Source organism: Numida meleagris, chromosome Z, assembly GCF_002078875.1.
Source record: "Numida meleagris isolate 19003 breed g44 Domestic line chromosome Z, NumMel1.0, whole genome shotgun sequence".
Classification (NCBI taxonomy): Eukaryota; Metazoa; Chordata; class Aves; order Galliformes; family Numididae; genus Numida; species Numida meleagris.
The window spans coordinates 65,392,229-65,412,349 of NC_034438.1; the positions used below are offsets into that span (position 1 = coordinate 65,392,229).

At 45.7% G+C, this 20,121-nt stretch overlaps 1 protein-coding gene across 2 annotated transcripts in view; it reads right to left on the reverse strand.

Moving 5' to 3' along the window:
* Positions 1 to 20,121, reverse strand: part of SNX30 (sorting nexin family member 30) — a 56,431-nt gene extending 36,310 nt beyond the window's left edge. The window contains exon 1 of one of the 2 annotated variants that reach the window (XM_021380810.1): positions 20,036 to 20,121. In XM_021380810.1, coding sequence (XP_021236485.1) covers positions 20,036 to 20,056 — 21 coding nt within the window. In that variant the 5' untranslated portion in view covers positions 20,057 to 20,121. Of the gene's footprint in view, positions 1 to 16,754; positions 17,024 to 20,035 lie in introns of those variants that run through there. The other variant, XM_021380809.1, reaches the window with a different exon arrangement.

The following is a 20,121-nucleotide window of genomic DNA, read 5'->3' on the forward strand; positions in this document are numbered from 1 at the left end:
TCTTTCCATCCTCCAATTCATCCACATAACGTCACTGACAGCCCAGTACCCCCACTGAAGGATCTCACCAACACCTGCACAAGACTATAACCCAATACCAGCTGCAGACAATTACATAAATTCTGTTCAGATGGAGGTCAAGGGAAGAAAAGGTATTTGCTTCCTCCTCGATACATGCTCAGTTTAATTGCTTTCCAGGCATTAGTATCTTACTTTGTTTACCATGTCCCCTTTGTTTCCTTGCACAACTCACTGAAAGCAATCAAAGTGAGGAGACAGACTGCAAGGAAGGACAAATGCTCTGGACATAGTGAGAAAGGGAGGAAGAAAGAGCAGTCTTGCTCTGCAAGATAAAAGAAACAAAACACCCACACAGTTAACTGACATTCCAAAGCCCTACAAATTCCCAGGAGAAAGTAACACATAAATTCTACATTGATCCACAAACAGAATGGTGTTAAGTTGTAGTCTGGCAAAAGCTGCAAGAACCACCCTCTGGGGCTGGACCTGTGATTGTAGGAAAGGGGAAGTGGGTGCAGAGACACCAACTCCTGACATCCCTCTCCATAAAGGGGAAGGAGTGTACTGTGTGTGGGCATATTCACCAGAAACTAGCTTGCACTTTCAGAAGTCGGAATTTCCCACTATATTAATCATCTAGAATCAGATTGCAAGGTTGAGGCTATTTTAAGAGTAATACAGACTAAGCTCAAGTGAGAAGCAAGTCTTCTTGCTATCACCTGGAAATATATCAGTAAAGGAGCGATAGTGCCAAGCATTCAGTTCATAGGCACTGATCTTTCACCTTCTAGCTCTAGAGTGTAGGAATTGAATGTTGTTTCTGCATTAGATATCAAAAAAGGGGAATTGATCTAAAGAAGTCCCTGGAGGTGTTCAAGAAACGTTTAGATATAGCGTTGGGAGACATAGTTTAGTGGGGTTGTTGGTGGTAGGTGGATGGTTGGACTAGGTGATCTTGTAGGTCTTTTCCAACCTAGGTAATTCTATGATTCTAAGTAGAGCACAATGTATTTTGTAACTTGCCCTTGGAAACAGCTCGCTTGAAAACGTAGAAATACCACATATTTCAGTAACATATTTCAGAAATATAGTTGTTGAATTATGTGATTAATTCTCACTTGTAAAACTGTAATAGTTGTGAATAGTATGGGAATAGTATTATGGACTAGAAAGCATGCTGTAAGGCTATTCTGTTTGGGTAAGAGACCCTCAGCAAAAGAAAAGCAGACTTGTCAAACATCAAAGAAGCCAAGGCCTCCACACAAGGCCAAACTGCCTCACTCTGTGGGTAGGCTGGGATACAACAGGCAGCATCAGGATGCCCCCCTCTATCCTCCTTCCACACTTATCTCTATCCAAGGATGAGCAGGTGTCCAGAAATAATGACCGAGTGCTGAGTAAGCAAGTGTTAGAAGTTAATTAATTAGCAATATACATGTTTAGCTAGCAACAATTTATGTTCAACCAGTATCTGTATGTTTAGTTGAACGTCGGGAAGATTGTGAACCTGAAGTACTCAGCCAATGAGGAACCAGGGGAGGAAAAGATAAGTGTTGGGTAATAGGGCATAAATAGGGCATAAAAGATGGAACACTGCTTTCTGCAGGCGCGCCTGCTTGCAGGATGCCCACCACTGCCATTGCAAATTAAATCTGCTTTTATCAGAGATACCATCCTGATCAATTATTTGGATATTTCCAACAAGAGTATATTATGCAGCAAGCCTGTTGGGCAGAAAGCCCTAATTCTAACAGAGCATGCACCACATTCAGGCCTCACTTCTGCATTTCCAGCAGTACTATGGGTATTCTGTCCATGCAACCAACAAACCACTTCCGAGGTCTGACTAGATAAAGACCATATCAGTTTGCTCTTGGGATATTTTAAGTAGGTGTTAGAGTGCAGCAAGCTGCCAAGCCATAAGCCCTGATGATTTTATTCTGTAATTCATCACTCAAATATTTCTGCTCTGTAGGTCTAAGTTGCCTAGAAACTTCGGACTCTTCAGTGTCCATGAAAACACTCAGATTTCAGGTATAGCAGCTGGTCTTAATGGCATGCAGTTTGGTACCACCTAAGACTGGAAGCGCTCCTGCTTAAAAAGGTATCAATCTTAGAGGAGTATGTCTGCACTACAGCCTGTTTGGCTGGACAAGGAAACACTGGAACAAATGCACTTCAGAGACACTACAAACTGACACAAGCAGGTCCAAAGCCTTCTTGCGAAGGTCATCGGATTCCCACCTCTTCCCTCAGGCTAACAGCCAAACTTTATAGGATGGATTATTTCATTTAGTGGTTTGTTTTCCCATAAATCATCACAGTTAGGCTAACCAGAGCAAAAATGTGGGCACAGAAGTGTTTCCTGCAAACAGTATTTTCAGCAAGAGCAACAACCCACCTCTTAGCTAGGTTGCAGGAGACTTCAGGGACTCAACAACAATATGCCTTATTTCCACTCTTTCTGTGCATGCAGCCATAGGAAGGTGTCAAGAACCAGATCAGACTATCTGCTCACATAGTCTGGCTATCTGCCTGACTCCTCACAAATTCCTTAAGAGAGTGGCCCCTTTTCCTAATCTGAACTGAAAGCTGTGCACTATCACACTGAAGTTGAATGTAGTTCCAGTTGTAGTTTAAAAATTAGGATAATGAGGGGCATCTCACAAATGTTTTTACAGCAGTTAAGACAAATCTATCAATATTAGTAATAAGCTGTGCTACTTGTGAACAACGGCAAAAAGGGTTTAGGGACCAGGCACTTGGATTATGCAGATCGTTATTCTGAGCAGATATTACTTCAGTAAAATGGAAAGAGCTAACTTTGACTTACTAACTCTCACTAACCAGATGCACACTTCCCCATACCCTTTGGACAGAAAAGAAAGAGAGGAGTTACCGGATGCTTGCCTCAGCCTAGAAGTCCCATACTGTGGCAAGTTACCTTAGTATGCAAAAAGATATTTCAACATGTCCACAGGATGAACTGCGCTCTTGGAAGACATTCCCAGATCCAAGGTTAGCTTCTACAACAGTACACAAAGCACAGAGTCCTTGCAGAAAGCTTTATTTAGCCTTCTGAGCAGAAAGCCAGACTGGCTACTACCCAGCAAGATTAATTCATAGTTGTGTCAAAGCAGTAGAAAGTAGAAGTGTCTGTGACCTGACAGAACACAAGTGAGTTTAATGTTTGAGTGGGCTTGGATTTGCATCCTTTAGCAGAGCAAACTTGTGCGGTTCCTTTCTTCTAGTTCTCACTAGAAGGGAAGAGGCAGCGGCACCCTCTTGTACTCCACCCTCAGAGCACAAAGATTCCCACAAATGGCAGAAGGTTCATGTTTTCAGAAACATTTAGGAAGACCTTTTGAATCAAAACTTTACACAGCTAGGGGACAGTAATTAAAGTTTCATGTCCTTCTGCAAGGCATTTGTTTTAAGAATATTGCTCATTACAAGACAAATTAGTGTGAGAGGGATTCTGTAGCTGTGCACACAGGAAGACCATAAACCATTTAAACATGCAAAAAACACCTTGGTAATTAACATATCTAACACACCCAGAGTTTTTTTTTTTAAGCTTTTTTTTTAGAACCCTAGCTATGATCCTCTAAAGAGCAGAGCAGCAGCCAGGATTCAGACTTCAAGCAGGAAAAATCTGAATTCAGCATATAAGTAGGAGTCATCCACACTCCAGGAAGGCAGATTTATTTCTGATTAAAGATTGGACAGGCTTAACAAACTGTTCTAACTAAACTGCTTTCTTCTAGAGACAAACAGCTTTTCAGACATACTCAGTATTGCTTCTTTCCTGTTCAGACTCTAGTAGGAGAAGCACATTTAGGTGGGTCAGAGATTCAACCTTTACCTTGGTATCCACAGCGCTGATTTGGCTGAGATGCTCCTAAGAGCAAACAGTATCATTTTTTAAACCTGAACAGACACAGAGGGCTTTGTTCTGTATTTTAGGGGGAAGGAGATAGAAGAAATGGGAGGAGAAGATAGCAGAAGGCTGGAAAGCAGCTAACCTAGCGATTACTATGTTTAAACAAGCACGAATACACTTCTACTTTGCATTATGACATGGATTTCTCATGCTCACCACTTCAGATGTGCTGCATAATTAGCATTCTGCCAGACAGTGTCAACAGAGTTTCATGAAAGCAAATCAGACTGTCTGTTCATCTCACATTTTCATCTCAAGCTCTAGAAGAGCTGGAGGAGAGTGCTCTTGGAGGAGCTCTCAGAGGTAGTTCATGCAGGTGCAGTTTAAGGGACAGTCCTCAATCACAGTTGCTGATAAATAGCACATTTTCCAGCAGAATGGGATTTGCTCCAAAGAGGGGAAATAAAGTCCATATCTGTTTGAAGCAAAAAAAAAAATAAGAAATGCCACAGTAAAGACTGCTTCATTCTCCAAGAAAGGCAAGTACACATAATATTTCCTCACAATACAAAAACAACAACTTATCTAGAGACCAATAAGAGGGAAGAAACAAGGCATGACACCTACAGTCTAACTTGTCTATTGAAACACCCTTTACTTTTATGGCCTAGGCTCATGACAGCAACTGTAGCCCATGCACACAGTTACCACACAGAACTGCAAGAGCCGTAGTATGCTGATCCAGGAGCGTACTGGTCAGCGAAATGAAAGCCAGCGTACAAATCCTCAAGAGGCCACAATGATCACTGACGATAAGTGGTATTGATTAAAAACTTTCCAGGGATAGTCTTGGTAACAATCCAAAACACGGCTCTGTATTGGCAGCACACAAGACTTTCACATCCAACCAGCCTTACATGAGCGTTTAAAAGGCTACAGCAAAAGCGCCAATCCTACCCAGATAAGCATGAGTTTGGGCATTGCCTAGAGCAGTTGCTTGCCATTCCTAAATGTGTCCATGCTTTCACCACTAAGTTAGGAGGAAATAGCTGTTGCAAACACCATCCACAGCACTAAGGGAAAGGACGCTTCTCGGCCATAGAACAAGACCTGCACTTCAACATATTCATTTCTAGGCAACTCATATCATTCAAAGTTACTAGAAAAGAGAGGCCAATTGTGCTGACATGGTTTAAGGTTAGTTTTCAGGGCCCCAGGATGCCCTTCAGAAGGATGCAGCTAGTTGCATTAATGCACTGTAAGGCAACACTTCCCCATGAGGACGTGGCTAACAGCTTTCTTGGTAGACATGACAGAGAAGCTCTACCACCTGCCAGTGTTTTGACGTTAAGAGGCTGCTAGCTACTTCCACCAGATAAGCACTGTTAGGGTGGTTTGGCAGACCTTGATTCTTCAAGCTTCAGTTCAGCTTGAGCCCAGAACAGGGAAGAATGAAAATCAGACTTAGAAGCCACTAACACCATGACAGACCACTTCAACTATCCTTTTTCTAGGCATGCCAATTCTCCTCCTAACAAGAACACTCATCACACTCCTTAATTTTAGGGCAACATCTAGAAGCAAGTAAAGCCAGCTGCTATTTACATTTAGTCCATTTTTTTTCATGGCGGGTGGAGTACTAAACGTTTTAGAGATAATTCTATGTACTAGTGTAGTTCTTTTCATCTTAAGATACATAAAACACAAACCTAAATCAAAATTAAGCCCATCTTTAGAACACACATAGACACTACCACTTTCCGTTCCAGAGTAGCTTCTTGCCCACTGCCTATTGCTTCACTGAAGAAATACTGCAGAAGCTCTGGATGTGGTCCTAAGACAGTGAGGTTTTTTTTAGACAAATTTATGCTTTGAGGATCATCTTAAGTAGTGTTCTCAGCTGAAATCTTCCAGTGCCTGTTGTGCGAATGTTGGATTACTGCCTTTATTTTCAGAACAACTTAAACTAGATCCACTAATTCACATCCCCTACATGCTCAGACAGACACTTTACAATTTCCCTGGAATAATCAGCAGAAAATCAACAGTTTTGGCATTACAACATCACCCACAGCATAAGACAACACCTCCTTCTGCTCTCCCCTGCCCCCCACTTAAGAAATAAAATATGTCCCAAAAATTAATCTGTCAAACCATTTCGCAGGTCGGCCCAGCACTGGGAACTAAGCTAATTAAAAAGCTGCAACTCACTGCATTTGTTTTTCATCCTCAGTTTGTCATTGCAGTGTTGCTAGTAGCTAGCTTGCTGTTAGCTATTGCCCTTAGTTACAGTAAGAAAAGCAGATTCCCTTGTTTTTCAAGAATTTACTAGCAGGCTTTTATCTTGGGGTTGCAGCTGCCACCACCTTCAAGGTATCTTTTTGTTTGTTTTGGTTGCAAGGGTTCTTTTTTTTTTTTTGTAGAGTTGGATTTTTGCTATTTTGTTTGTTTGTTTTCTGATTCAGTTCACTGTACACATGATAGCCTGGACTGTGAGCTTCATTGCAAATCTGGCTCAGGCTGTTGAGTTAGCCACAGCTTTCAGAATCAGGACAGCTCAGCACTGAAGACCTTGCTCAAGGTCTGTAGAGAACACATTTTAGTGATGTTGCTTCAGAGTAACACACAAGATCAAACACCATTTTTAATTCGTGCATTGTGCTCTACAGACTGAGAGCACATGTGAGCTGCAGCATCTAAACTGTCCTTGAGATGGTAAGAAGACATTTAGCACTGCTAAGTTACATCTCTCTACACTGTGAGAGCTCCAATCTTGTTTCCAGATCTATTTACAGAGACCAGCCTCTCCACGCAGATAAGGATGTGAGCAGCTACTGCAGCCGCTAGATGATGTATCTGTGATACCAGAGAGGTAGTCTGCAACGCCAGAAGAAACCAGGACAATAGCTTGCAGGTTAATTTAGGAACTGATGTCTCCCAGATCCATGTGTCAATGGGAAGGTCTTGGAATTCATCCTTTATCCCTCAGGTCATTAGCTGCAGAAACAATGCTGCCTGAGGTTTATCACAAACGTCAGTAGCACTATGGAAAACCATGTTCCCTAATAGTGGGGAAAAGAAAAGACCCTCTGAATCTGCTTATCCTGTGTACTCTGTCCTGCTCACCATTAGGGAGCCCACAGGGCATTTAGCAGCTCTGCTAGGTCTGAGAGGTTCCAGCAGAAGCAGCCCAAAAGATTCTTTCCGACCACCAAGCATAACTTTTTCCACAATGGCTGAAAACAAGTCATTGCCAAGACTCACCCTTCTAAAATACAGCTTTACTTAAGAACCAAGTTCCTGTATGTACAGTTTTAATGACTGTTTTCAGTGCTGTCTCATAAAGTAATCTTTTTGAAAAGATTATGAAAGCTCAACACTAAATTAAAGCCCGAAGTATATCACTTTCTCCATTAAGTTGAAACAAGATCCACAAAGTAGTAATTCAGTTGTACATTAGGAGCTATGCTCATTTTTACCAGATCCAAGATTTAAAAAAGTAACAGTACTAAGACAGTTAAGTTAATGCAAGTTTGTCCAATTAAGCGTCAGCTAATCTTCACCTTGGTCAGAAGAGATGGGAATTGCCAATTCCAAAGAAACTCACTGTACTGAGAAGTTGGGTATCACAAAAAGATCACCACACAAAGTTTTACTACAGTACCAGAGCATATACACAGCAAAGTGTTATTAAAGCACACTTATCAATAAATACCGATTTCTATAAGGAAGACTACTAACTGTAAGCAACTACACCAGGGTGCTCTAACCCAGTGTGGAAGTCTGGAACGAGTAGAAGAATAAACCCCCCATGATTCAGGTGGAGACAGAGACATCCTGCCACACCTGGACTGTCACAAGTCTATAGGACCAGATGGGATCCATCCGAGGGTGCTGACAGAGCTGGCAAAGGTGATTACCAAGCCATTTTACCAACCAGCTATCAGTGTACCTGGTCAGCTGGAGAGGAACCAGAGGACTGAAGGCTTGCCAGTGCGACTCCCATTTACAAGAAGGGTCATAAGAAGGATCTTGAGAGCTCAGGGCTGTGAGCCTGACCTCTGTGCCAGAGAAGGTATGGAACAGATCATCTTAAGTGAAATCACAGAATCACAGAATTAGCTAGGTTGGAAAAGACCATCCAGTCCAACCATCCACCCACCAGCAAAAACCCCACTAAACCATGTCTCTCAACACTACATATAAACTTTCCTTGAACACCTCCAGGGATGGTGACTCCACCACCTCCCTGGGCAGCCCATTCCAGTACCTGATCATTCTTTCAGAAAGGTAGTATTTCCTAACGTCCAGCCTCAATCTCCCCTGGCGCAACTTGAGGCCATTCCCCCTCATCCTGTCACTAGTTACAAGAGAGAAGAGGCCGACCCCCAGCTCACTACAACCTCCCTTCAGGCAGTTATAGAGAGCGATAAGGTCTCCCCTGAGCCTCCTCTTCTCCAGACTGAACAACCCCAGCTCCCTCAGCCACTCCTCATAAGGCCTGTGCTCCAGACCCCTCACCAGCTTCGTTGTCTGTCTCTGGACACACTCCAGAGCCTCAATGTCTTTCTTGAAGTGACGGGCCCAAAACTGGATACAGCACTTGAAGTGCAGCTTCACCAGGGCTGAGTACAGAGGGACAATGACTTCCCTACTCCTACTGGCAACACTATTTCTGATACAAGCCAGGATGCCATTGGCCTTCTTGGCCACCTGGGCACACTGCTGGCTCATTTTCAGCCAAGCATCGACCAACACCCCCAGGTCTGTTTCCTCTACACAGTCTTCCAGCCACTCTGTCCCAAGACTGTAGCGTTGCCTGGGGTTGTTGTGGCCAAAGTGCAGGACCCGGCACTTGGTCTTGTTGAACCTCATCCCATTGGCTTCAGCCCAGAGATTCAGCCTGTCCAGATCTCTCTGTAGGGCCTTGCTACCCCTAGGCAGATCGACACTTCCTGCCAGCCTGGTGTCGTCTGCAAACTTACTGAGGGTGCACTCAATGCCCTCATCCAGGTCATCAATAAAGATATTGAAAAGGACAGGCCCCAGCACTGACCCCTGGGGAACACCACTCATGACAGATGGATTTAACTCCATTCACCACCACTCTCTGGGCCCGGCCCTCCAGCCAGCTCCTTACCCAGCAAAGAGAGTGTACCTGTCCAAGCCAAAAGTTGTCAGCTTTCCCAGGAGAACACCGTGGGAGACAGCGTCAAAGGCTTTGCTGAAGTCTAGGTAGACCACATCAACAGCCTTTCCCTCATCCACCAGGTGGGTCACTCAATCATAGAAGGAGATCAGGTTGGTCAAGCAGGACCTGCCCTTTATAAACCCATGCTGGCTGGGCCTGATCCCCCGGTTGTCCTGCACGTGCCGCGTGATCTCCCTCGGGACAATCTGCTCCATAACCTTCCCTGGCACCGAGGTCAGGCTGACGGGCCTGTAGTTCCCCGGGCAATCAAGCCATGTGTGCAGGAAAACCAGCAGATGAGGCCGAGTCACCATGGGTTCATGAAAGACAGGTTCTGCTAAACCAATAAAATCTCCTTCTAGGAGGTAACCTTTCTGGTGGATGAGGGAAAGGCTGTTGTCATAGTCTACCTAGACTTCAGCAAAGCCTTTGACACTGTCTCCCACAGTATTCTTCTGGGGAAGCTGACAGCCTATGGCTTGGACAGGTACACTCTTTGCTGAGTAAAGAACTGGCTGAAGGGCCAGGCCCAGAGAGTGGTGGTGAAAGGAGTTAAATCCAGCTGGTGACCCATCACAAGTGATATTTCCCAGGGTTTGGTACTGGGGCCCATCCTGCTTTATATCTTTACTGATGAATTGGATGAGGGAATTGAGTGTACACTCAGTAAGACTGCAGATGACACCAAGCTGGGAGGAAGTATCAATTTCCCTGAGGGTAGGAAGGCCCTACAGAGTGACGTGGGCAGGCTGGATCACTGGGCTGAGGCCATCGGGATGAAGTTCAGCAAGACCAAGTGTCTGATCCTGTACTTTGGGCACAACAACCTCATGCAATGCTACAGGCTTGGGGCAGAGTGGCTGGAAGGCTTTGCAGAGGAAAAGGATCTGGGAGTGTTGGTTGACACTCGCTGAACAGGAGCCAGCAGTGTGCCCACGTGGCCAAGAAGGCCAACGGCATCCTGGCTTGTATCAGAGAAAAGTGTAGCCAGCAGCATCAGGGAGGTGATCGTCCCTCAGTACTCACCACTGGTGACGCTGCAACCTCGAGTACTGTGTTTAGTTTTGGGCCCCTCACTATAAGTAGGACATCAAGGTCCTGGATCCTAGTCAGAGAAGGGCAATGAAACCATGAGGGCACTGGAGCACAAGTCTTATGGAGAGCAGCTGACTGAACTGAGATTGCTTGCTCATGAGAAGAGAAGGCTGAGGGGTGACCTTACTGCCCTCTGCAACTACCTGAAGGGAGGTTGTAGTGAGCTGGAGGTCAACTCATCCTACCAGGTTACATTGATAGGACAAGAGGGAATGACCTCAAGTTGCAACAGGAGAGGGTCAAGATAGATATTAGGAAGAATTTATCTCTGAAAGAGTGGTCAGGCACCGGAATGGGCTGCCCAGGGATGAGGTGGAGTCACCATCCCTAGAGGTCTTCAAGCAGTGTGGAGATGTGGTACTGAGGGACATGGTTTAGTGGGGAAGTATTGGTGGTAGGTGGACAGTTGGACTACATGATCTTAGCAGTCTTTTCCAACTTTAATGCTTCTATTTATTTAACCACCAGTACACTCTGGGCTGGCTACAAGCAGAAGGGAAACAGGAACTCTGTCCTGTCAGTGAGATAACATGGTATTAGCCTAGCCAAGAGATAATGTCAGTTTATGAGACGCAGTGGGTTGAGAAAGCAGTTCTGGGTACTAGTATTAATAAAGATGGGAAATTGAATTCAGCCAGCAGCTTTACTACAGGCAGAGCACTGATGTCATGTTGAAAACCACACCAGGTTTGAGTCAGCTCTTTTAATGAGGTGAACAGAAATGACCTGCCGGGTGTGTGCACACAGTGCAACAGAAGACACAGCAATTCCTTTAAACAGCTATCTAAAACTCACATTCAAGGAATAAGACAAGCGTATGGCAGACATGTTTCTAAAAGCTTCCTGGTTTAAAAAACATGGTCCAAGAATTTAACAATGCCAACAGCACCTCACATTCTCATCTACTATGCAGTGTCACCTCTCCACTCAGTGCAATGACTGTGAAGTGATCCTGAGATGATGTCACAAAGCACAGCAAGAGCACAACCTCACAATTCCAGAGAGCAGACTTTGGCCTCTTTAGGGGTCTGCTGGGAAGAACAGATATGGCCTGGGAGATAAGAGACATCACATCCAGGATAGCTAGCTGATTTCCATAGAACACTTCCCCACCCTCAGAAGTGGCCAACCAAGTAAGCAGGAAATGGACTAAAGGCAGCTGGAGGCCTTTCCTGACTGAATTCTAATATAAAAGGAAGTACAAGAGAAGTAGTAGCAGGGATAGATAACCCAGAAGGAATACAGAGATTCTGTCTGAGCACACAGAGATGGGATTAGTGGGATGGAGCCAGATCTGGCAGATGAGGAGACCAACAATAATTAAGGTTTTAAGGGTATAACCAGCAGCAAAACATAATGAAAGGAAAATGCAGTCCTGACGCTGAATGTGGCAGAGGACCTGATGACAAAGGATCAGAAAAGGCCGAGACCATCAGGGCTATCTTCACTTCAGCCTTCACTGACAGGAACCTGTGGTCCCCTAAGGCCAGAGGGAAAGGTTACTGTCAGTCAGGGAGGATCAGCTTAAAACACATTTCAACAAACTGGACAGATACAAACTCATGCGCTACAATGGAATAGACCCATATGTGCTGAGGGAGCTGGCCAATCTCACTAACATCACTTTGGATTATCTTATCTTTATGATGGTGACCAAGGGAGGTTCTTAAATACTGAGGAATAGGGGAAAGGGAAGTAAGTAAGATGCCACTCATTTCTCCAGGAAGGCTGACCAAGAGGACTCACAGGCCAGTCAGCTTCACCTGAAACCCTGGGAAGAAAATAATATTGTAAACCTCAGTTTCTCAGCTACTGCATGATCTCATATTCCTGTAGATTGGAACCAAGCTTGATTCATCCATACTGAGATAATTTCATGAGTTCACCGGCTTCAGCTCCGGACTTTTTCTCTAGTCTCAGCCACTCCAGAGACTGAGAATTTACCTCAGGCCTACTTTAGGAAAAGTACATGGTACTTGTCTAAAAGTTCTCATTTAGTCAGAAAAGAAAGAGGTTTGTAGAAGCTTAAGCAGATTTATTTTAAGCTTTCAGAGATTATACTGCAAACTAGTTTCACTTGTGGGTGGATGAAGAGCAATAATTAAACTAGCAACCAAGGAAGCTGGAAGCAGAGCTCCAGACTCTCAGTATATTTTTTTGTTGGGAAGTTGCCAGGCTCCCTTCCAGAATATGAGTGCTAAGTAAAAGCACTCCAGCAACTGCACCAAGTATTTATACTCAATCAGGTGCTAATACAGGCCTAAGCGTTCACTGAGGTGGTAGCTGGAATCAGATAAGCAAAGAGTCGCATGCAAGCAATAGTTTCCAGTTAGCGCACAGAGACATTTGCAGTTGGAGTTCTAACATTCTCCTCCATGCATTAGCAAATTTCAAACTATGCACTGCAGGTCTGGTAATCCACATCCAATCTACTTCGTATGCTGCCTGCAAAACAGCCTTGAAGCGCAGTTCATCTGTCTAGTACTAATATAAGCAACCAGAAGTCATGCGTATCTTCAAAGAAGAAAAGCTACACAGGTTATAGGCCACAAAGCACTACAAGGGTAGTCAAGGGTTCTGAAAAAGGACAAGCGAATCCTCACTGAACTCCTGCTCAGATTTTAGCTAACACAACTCACACCAAGGCCTGATGCATGCTGGGAGCAGCACCATTAGATCAAAACAGGAGCAACTGGTACATAAGACAGGATGGACAGGAAGAGATAGAAGTCATTATCATCTGCAGCTGTCTCCTGCAGCCACAATTCTTGCATATGGACTATCAGCAGCCTCTTCAGAATCCACTAACCTTTGGAAACGGCACAGAACAAAACTTCCATATGTAGCAGCTCACCAAAAACATTTTTGTAGTGGAGCCATAAAAGGATGGAGCAGTTAGGTTTTCATGCTTCCTGCTGTGATACTATGCCTGAATTGTGACAGAGGAGGAACGATGAGTGCTGTCAGTACGGAACTACTTCACTCATAGGTGAGGAAGCTGAAAGTCATAAGTTAACAGTTAAAGAACTTGCAAGTTAGGAACCTCATGAATTAAGTGACAGATTAGTGATTTCACATTAAACTAGTCTGTATTAAGCAGACCAAGACATTGCTTGTTTTCTCTCCTAAAGAGCTTATAAAATAAAGTTTTATGTACAGAATATGTTGTCTTGTAAACTTGAGAGATCCAAATGGACTGTGACTAGGACAGGTGGGACACTAGAGCTTTTGGAGCAGTAGACAAGAACTCAGCCCTGGGAGTCAGGACCTTGTGCAGCTGTTGCCAGTCTCAAGGCAGACCATAGGAGGAACAGCCAATACCGCTGTTATGAAGCTGCTCTCATGACACTAGACTAAATGGACTGCAAAGACAACAGTAGAGAACAGCAGGAGTAAACTATACAGAATGCTTTATTCCTAATTCTGAACAGCCCGGCACTTCCAGCGTTTAGTAATAGGGTCTTAAAGTGGCATAACCCCAGCAGGGCTGGATGCCAGATCTTATAATAATTCTACAATAATTTGGGTACAATCACACAGCAGCATACCATGTACTTCTCACCTCTGCTCTAACCCAGCAAGCTCTTAATAATGCCTTTTATCCATAGTGTCAGTGTTTTTCTTAGACTGTACAGTAGATTCACTATTGAAAATGACAAAATGGTGAAGTAGTCATGTAGCCACACACAAGCAGAACTTCCCTTTCTTTTCTTCCCTCCAGAGAAAAAAAAAGATAAATCCACACTGACACTTCCCCATTGGTGTTACCTTCCTCTACAGAGAATCTGCTTGGAAAAGCACACCTCAGTTAGCAGGTCTGCAGGCCTTCCAAAAGCCTGCTCTAAGTCTGCTCTGGACACAGCCACACATTCTGAGAGATTGATTCCTCCTGCACGTTACCCTCTCAGCTGACATCAGTGGGTCAGCACTGCTTAGGTTCAGCTTCAGCAATGTCCTTGTTTGGAGGCTGCCAAGGGTATGGGAAGAAAAAGTCTGAAAAAGCTGATGGAGGTCAGACATCAAGTCTAATTGCATAAAGCACTGTTTATCCTGAGGGGAGCAGAACGCTTTATGGAAAGATCTGGCCAATTCAGAAATACTTCAGAGATAAGAGTCTGCAGCTCAAATGTTTTATGTTTGTTGCAGAATCACTATGAATGCTAAGTGTTTAGCCAGATATGCACATCTCATTTAAGAAGTTACAGGCTCTTATAACAGCTTTTTTCCCCCTACAAGTCAGGATGAAAACATTATTTCAGACAATGAATATTCTGGAGCACTCTTCTAAGATTCGCAGTAGTCCACTGCTATTTAAAGGGGCTCCAAACCAGAGAAGCTGCAGAAAATAACACACAAGGATTTCCTTCCCTTTCCCATGACCAACTGATCCAGTATCATCAGCCACTGTTCTTAAAACTAAAGTTTTATGAGACTTCAAACTCAGACAAGGTCTAAGCTACCAGACCATTGCCAAATTTGAATCAAAAACCAGCAGGACACATGCAGGTAATATTCTTGTCCTCCAAGTTTCTCTGACTCAGGATAAAGTAGTGTCCTCACCCATCTGCACCACAAAAGCATGAAAACCATGCTTTAAAAATGCAAAGCTGTGATGGCACAGGTTCAATCACTTCAGGCTGCACATCTGTAGTGGTGGAAATTGAAGCACTACTTTAAGGGCAGACAAATTCCTTTACTCCCGCACTTTCCTGAGAGGATCCCAGTCTCAGGGCAGGAGACCTTTATCTCACAGCAATGTTTAGGAAGTATTTGCTCAGAGCAGATAAAAAGAACTCAGAAAAAGCAAGTTATGCTGTTCCTGGTGATGGGTCAGCAGCTGCAATACCCTTCTACGGACTGTCCCAAAACAGGCATGGCTACGGACTGTTTCTTACAGAAGCTTACTGACTCAGAGCCACTTTACAAAAGAAACCAACCCACACATGTCCTGCAGCACCAAACTCCACCATTCCCCAAGAAGATCTCCGGAAAAGCTAAGAAAATAGCTCCTGTCCCAGCAACAGTAAAGAATGGGTGAAAAGATTTTGAGTTGGACTTCAGTATGGGCCTCTCTCTTCTACCCAACTACTGGGGTTATTTCCATAAAGCAGACAAGAGAGCTAGTCTAGCCTTTTGAAAGATCAGTGACCCACCACCAGAGATTCAGCATTAGAGATATACCAACCATCCAGAAGACTCTATTTACCTCTACTTATCACAATCACTCTCCAAACTATTTGCTAAGTGCAGACAGCTGAAGTTCATTATTGCCTTAAATGCACAAACACCTGTTTGCTCACTGGAGTTTCTTGTAAAGTGGCAAAGAAGTCAATCCATCTTTTTCTTGCCAGTGCTTTGGGTATTAAGTGGAAGAAGGGACAGCTTTCAGACAGTAGATCAGTTGGACTCCTTCCACGAGAAGGATCAGGCACTTGGCTTTTTTCCGCTAATTCAGCTAGAAAGAAAAAGAGAATGCTGCTCTCTTCCTACTGGAAATCCTTTTATTTCACAAGGGTCGTTACCCTAGTGCCATCTCCAGGTCAAACACAGACCTCATCCCCTTTTTGCTCTCCCCCTTCTAGCAAGTACATGCTCCCAAGCACCTAGAACATGCAATATTACACAAAGCTACTAGAAGATGGACTTCATTGAGCTGCTGGTGGAAAAACTAAAAAAAACCTTCCCAATGAGCAGGAAGTTGCCTTGGGAGCAGAAATACCTCTCCAGCCTCAGTTTGTGATCAGCTATCAGAGATGGTGGTACACTTCCCAGACACCTTACAGCAGCAACCACAGAGGAACTTGCTTGTGCTCTGAACACCCAAACCTCTGTAATACAGCCCAGGAATGAGTTTGTGTGGATAGACAGTGCCAACCAAGTGGCTGCAGGGCCACTGCTGTGTTCTACGGCGGCCAGAAGACCCACAAAAGGAGCTGCCAATGCCAACTGCCACAAATCCCATCTCACAGAGAGGAAGCATTCACATCCCTAGGAGACCAGCAGGTCCGTGACACCCTGTAGGCACAGAAAAAGTGCTCAAAGCAAGAAAGTTGCAGCCTGCTCCCAGGAAATCCTACCTTGCTGCTTCCCAGGAACTCTGCCCACAGACACAAACTGTCTTTGAGAGCAGCTAGCGGATAAGCACCAACGCAGGCACACGCACCCACCATCATACTCAGGACCCACACCCGGGCAGCGTGCTTCACAGAGCCCTTCCTTACACACGCCATAGGCAGTGAAGCAAAGCAGAGGCAGGCGGAGGTACTCATGCAACAGCATCCTTCCACACTACTGCTGCGAAGAAGCGGGCGGGGGCTCTGCTATGGAGCACAGAGCAGCCCCACGGTGAAGGAGCGACATCGCCCCCAGTTCCGGGAGGGCACAGCCCTGCCCCGCCACCCGCCTGCGAGGGATGGCAGCGGTTCCCGGGTTTGCTCCCCCGCGGGGAGCCGGGATACAGCCGGGAAGGGGCTCCAGGGAGGCAGACGCGCAGCCCTTCCCCCTCCGCTCCGTCCTCCCCTCGGGCAGCAGGGCCCCCCAGCGCTCCCCTCCATGGGGCCGTACCTTGTCGGCGATGCTGCGGGGCAGCAGCAGGTCGGGGCTAGGGGTGAGCGCCGGCCCCATCTCCTCGCTGCTGGAGGTGGCCAGGGGATGCGGCATCTCCCGCAGCGATTTGGGCCCGGAAGATGGAAGAGGCTTGGGAATGCCCGCCGCGCCGCCCGACATCGCGCCGGGGCCGGCCGGCAACCGCAGGCCTCGACGGGGAGCTGCGGGGCCGCTGCCGGAGCCTGCCCGCCGCCACCGCACTACGAGGCGGCGGCGGAGGAGGAGCGGAAAGAGGACGGAGGAGGAGGAGCGGGAGCAGCGCCCGCCCCTCAGGCCCCGCCGAGCCACATGCCGCCCCGCCCCGCCAACGGAAGGCGGCCCGGCTCGCCTCGATAGCGGGGAGGTGTTCGTCCGTGGTTGTCCGTGGGCGTTGTGTGACCGCGTCTTTGTGAGGTCGTAGTATTGACCTATCCACGGTGAAAACTGCGATAAAAATGTGTTTGTGTTGTGTTGTTGAGCGCTAATTAGACACAGTAGCATGCTACAGAGGGAGAGACAGAGCACTTTTAGACTGTCGTAACCCCTTACAGCTATATATAGGTATATAAAAATACACATACAGATATGTGACCAGTCACAACTCCGGTGCTGTGAAGTTTCACCCGTGTTTAACTTCTGATGGAGTGCAGCCCACTGCCTGGGGGTAGGCAAGGAAGCATGCAGGTGGCAACTTGAGCAGTGCAGCAGGACATGGGCAGGAATGCAGCGCTGTGGGCTTTCACGATAAAAAGAAACAATACTTCCTAGAATCACAGAATCATTAATGTTGGAGAAGACCTCTAAGATCATCTCATCCAACTGTCAACCCATTCCCACCAGTATCTGCCCACTAAACCATGTCCCTCTGTGCCATATCTACATGTTTCTTGAACACCACCAGGGTCCGTGACTCCACCGCCTCCCTAGGCAGCCCATTTCAGCCTATTCTCATTCTTTTGGAGAATAAATTTTTTCCTAATATGCATCTTGACTCTCCTCTGGTGCAGCTTGAGTCCATTCCCTCTCATCCTATCAGTGTTACCCAGGAGAAAAGACCAACCCACTTCCCTTCAGGAGTTGCAGAAGGCCATGAGGTCTCCTCTGAGCCTCGTCTTTTCCAGACCAAGCAATAGCAGCTCCCTCAGCTGCTCTCTGTAAGACTTATGCTCTAGTCCCCTGACAGCTTCTTTGTCCTTCTCTGAACACACTCCAGGGCCTCAACATCTTCCTTGAAGTGAGGGACCCAAAAGTGACTACAGTACTTGAGCTGGCAGCCTCACTAGTGCTGAGTACAGAGGGATGATCACTTCTCTGCTCCTGCTGGCATCACTATTTCTGATACAGGCCAGGATGTCCTCAGCCTTCTTGGCCAACTGAGCACACTGCTGGCTCATGTTCAGCCAAGTGTTGACCAATACTCCCACATCCATTTCTTCTACACAGTCTTCCAGCCACTTTGCCCCAAGACTGTAGCGTTGCCTGGTGTTGTTGTGATCAAAGTATGGGATCAGACACTTGATCTTGTTGAACTTCATCCCACTGGCCTCAGCCCAGCTATCCAGCCTGTCCTGATCCCTCTGTAGGGCCTTCCTACTCTCAGGCAGATCGACACTTCCTGCCGACTTGGTGTCATCTGCAAACTTATTGAGGGTGGGCTCATTTACCACAGAAAACGACATGAGAAAATCAACAGCTACTTAATATGGAATTTGGAATTGTGTCAACACCTCCAAAGCCCCAAGTATGTCCCAGACCCCTGTAAGAAGGAGGCTGTGAAGCATGCCTTGTTAGTTACACTTAAGAAACAACAACCTGTTTATCTATCAGGAAGAGGAAGCAGTACAAACTAGCTAGCTTCAATACATACAGCCCAGCTTTCTTCTAGAAAATCCACATCTTATGTGGCAACTATGGCAATGAGCCCACAGGCAGGTTTATGTATCCACTGCACTGCCCAGGAGCCAGTTCCCCTTCATGCATGCCTGTGTCTCACGTCTCAAAGGCTTACAACTTACTAGGTGCTCTTCCTACCCTTTCCTTTAAGCATCCTCATCTAGACATGTTTCCAGCTCAAACCCTTCTCCTTTGGGTGATGTGGTCATGGCCCTAAGCTGCCAAAACTCAAGCATTTGGGCAGTGCCCTCAGACATAGGGATTGGATTTTGGGTGGTCCTATGTGGAGCCAAGATTTGGACCTGATGATCCCTGTGGGTCTTTTCCAACTCAGGATATTCTATGGTCCTATGGCTGAGACGCTCAGACTGGGGCAGAGAGTGCTTCTGAGGCACTTGACAGCAGCCCCCAGTACTCCTAGAAAGAAAAACAGGAGGTGGAGTTGTGCTCCACTCAGCAATGCAGAGCAGCTGGGCAGGAGACAAAGGGCATGAACTGAAACTGGAAATCAAGTAATTTTCCCCATGCAGACAGCCCTAAGGAGCAGGACAGGTTGCTAGAAGAAATCGTGCAATCTCTATCCTCAGACATTTTCAAGATCTGACTGAGTAGAACCCTGAGCAATTTGGCCTGATCTCATGCCTGACCATGCTTTGAGCAGGAGATTGGACCAGAGACCACCCAGGGTCCCTTCCAGCCGCAGTGATTCTGTGACTCAGATAATGTTTGTTGCTATGGAGGTCATATGTCTAGTTTCTAAAGGGATTTTCCTGTATACAAGGATGAAGTTCCAAGCTCTAGTGATTTATTTATTGGTTTAGCTCCCTGTGAATACCGTATGGCCAGGCAATGTGCCTCTTTGCTTTCTAATCACATTTTTCTGTGTTGCCCCGATGGTTTCTGCCTGGAGCTGAAACAGGTTGTCCTTAGTATTTTCATCTGATCCAAACTATTTAGAAACACTTTCAAATATCAAACTGGACCACTATACGCAAAATGCAAGAAGATTTGTGCACAGTAAGCTGAAGTCTGGCTGTAAAAAGGTCAGAAGACATTAACAGAAGGATTTTTTATCTGGGAAAATATAGAAACCTGATGATGAATGTTGTGATAGTCTAAAATTCTCACTATGATATTTATGTTTAAATTTCAGAATTCCAGTGCCGCGGAGTGCATTATAAGATCAAGACATGTAACTGTTGAGCAGGTCTCTTTCCTATATTGATTCCTAGGTCATTTCAGTATGAATTGACATTAATTTGCAGTCAGGTGAAGTCTAATGACTGGAAAAAAAAAGGCAGTATCACACTCATTTTTAAGAAGGGTAGGAAGGATTACCCAGGAAACTACCAACCTGTCAGTCTCACCTCTGTGCCGTAGAAGATCATAGAGCAGATCCTCCTGGAAGCTATGCTAAGGCACAAGGAAGGCAGGGAATTGATTCAAGACAACC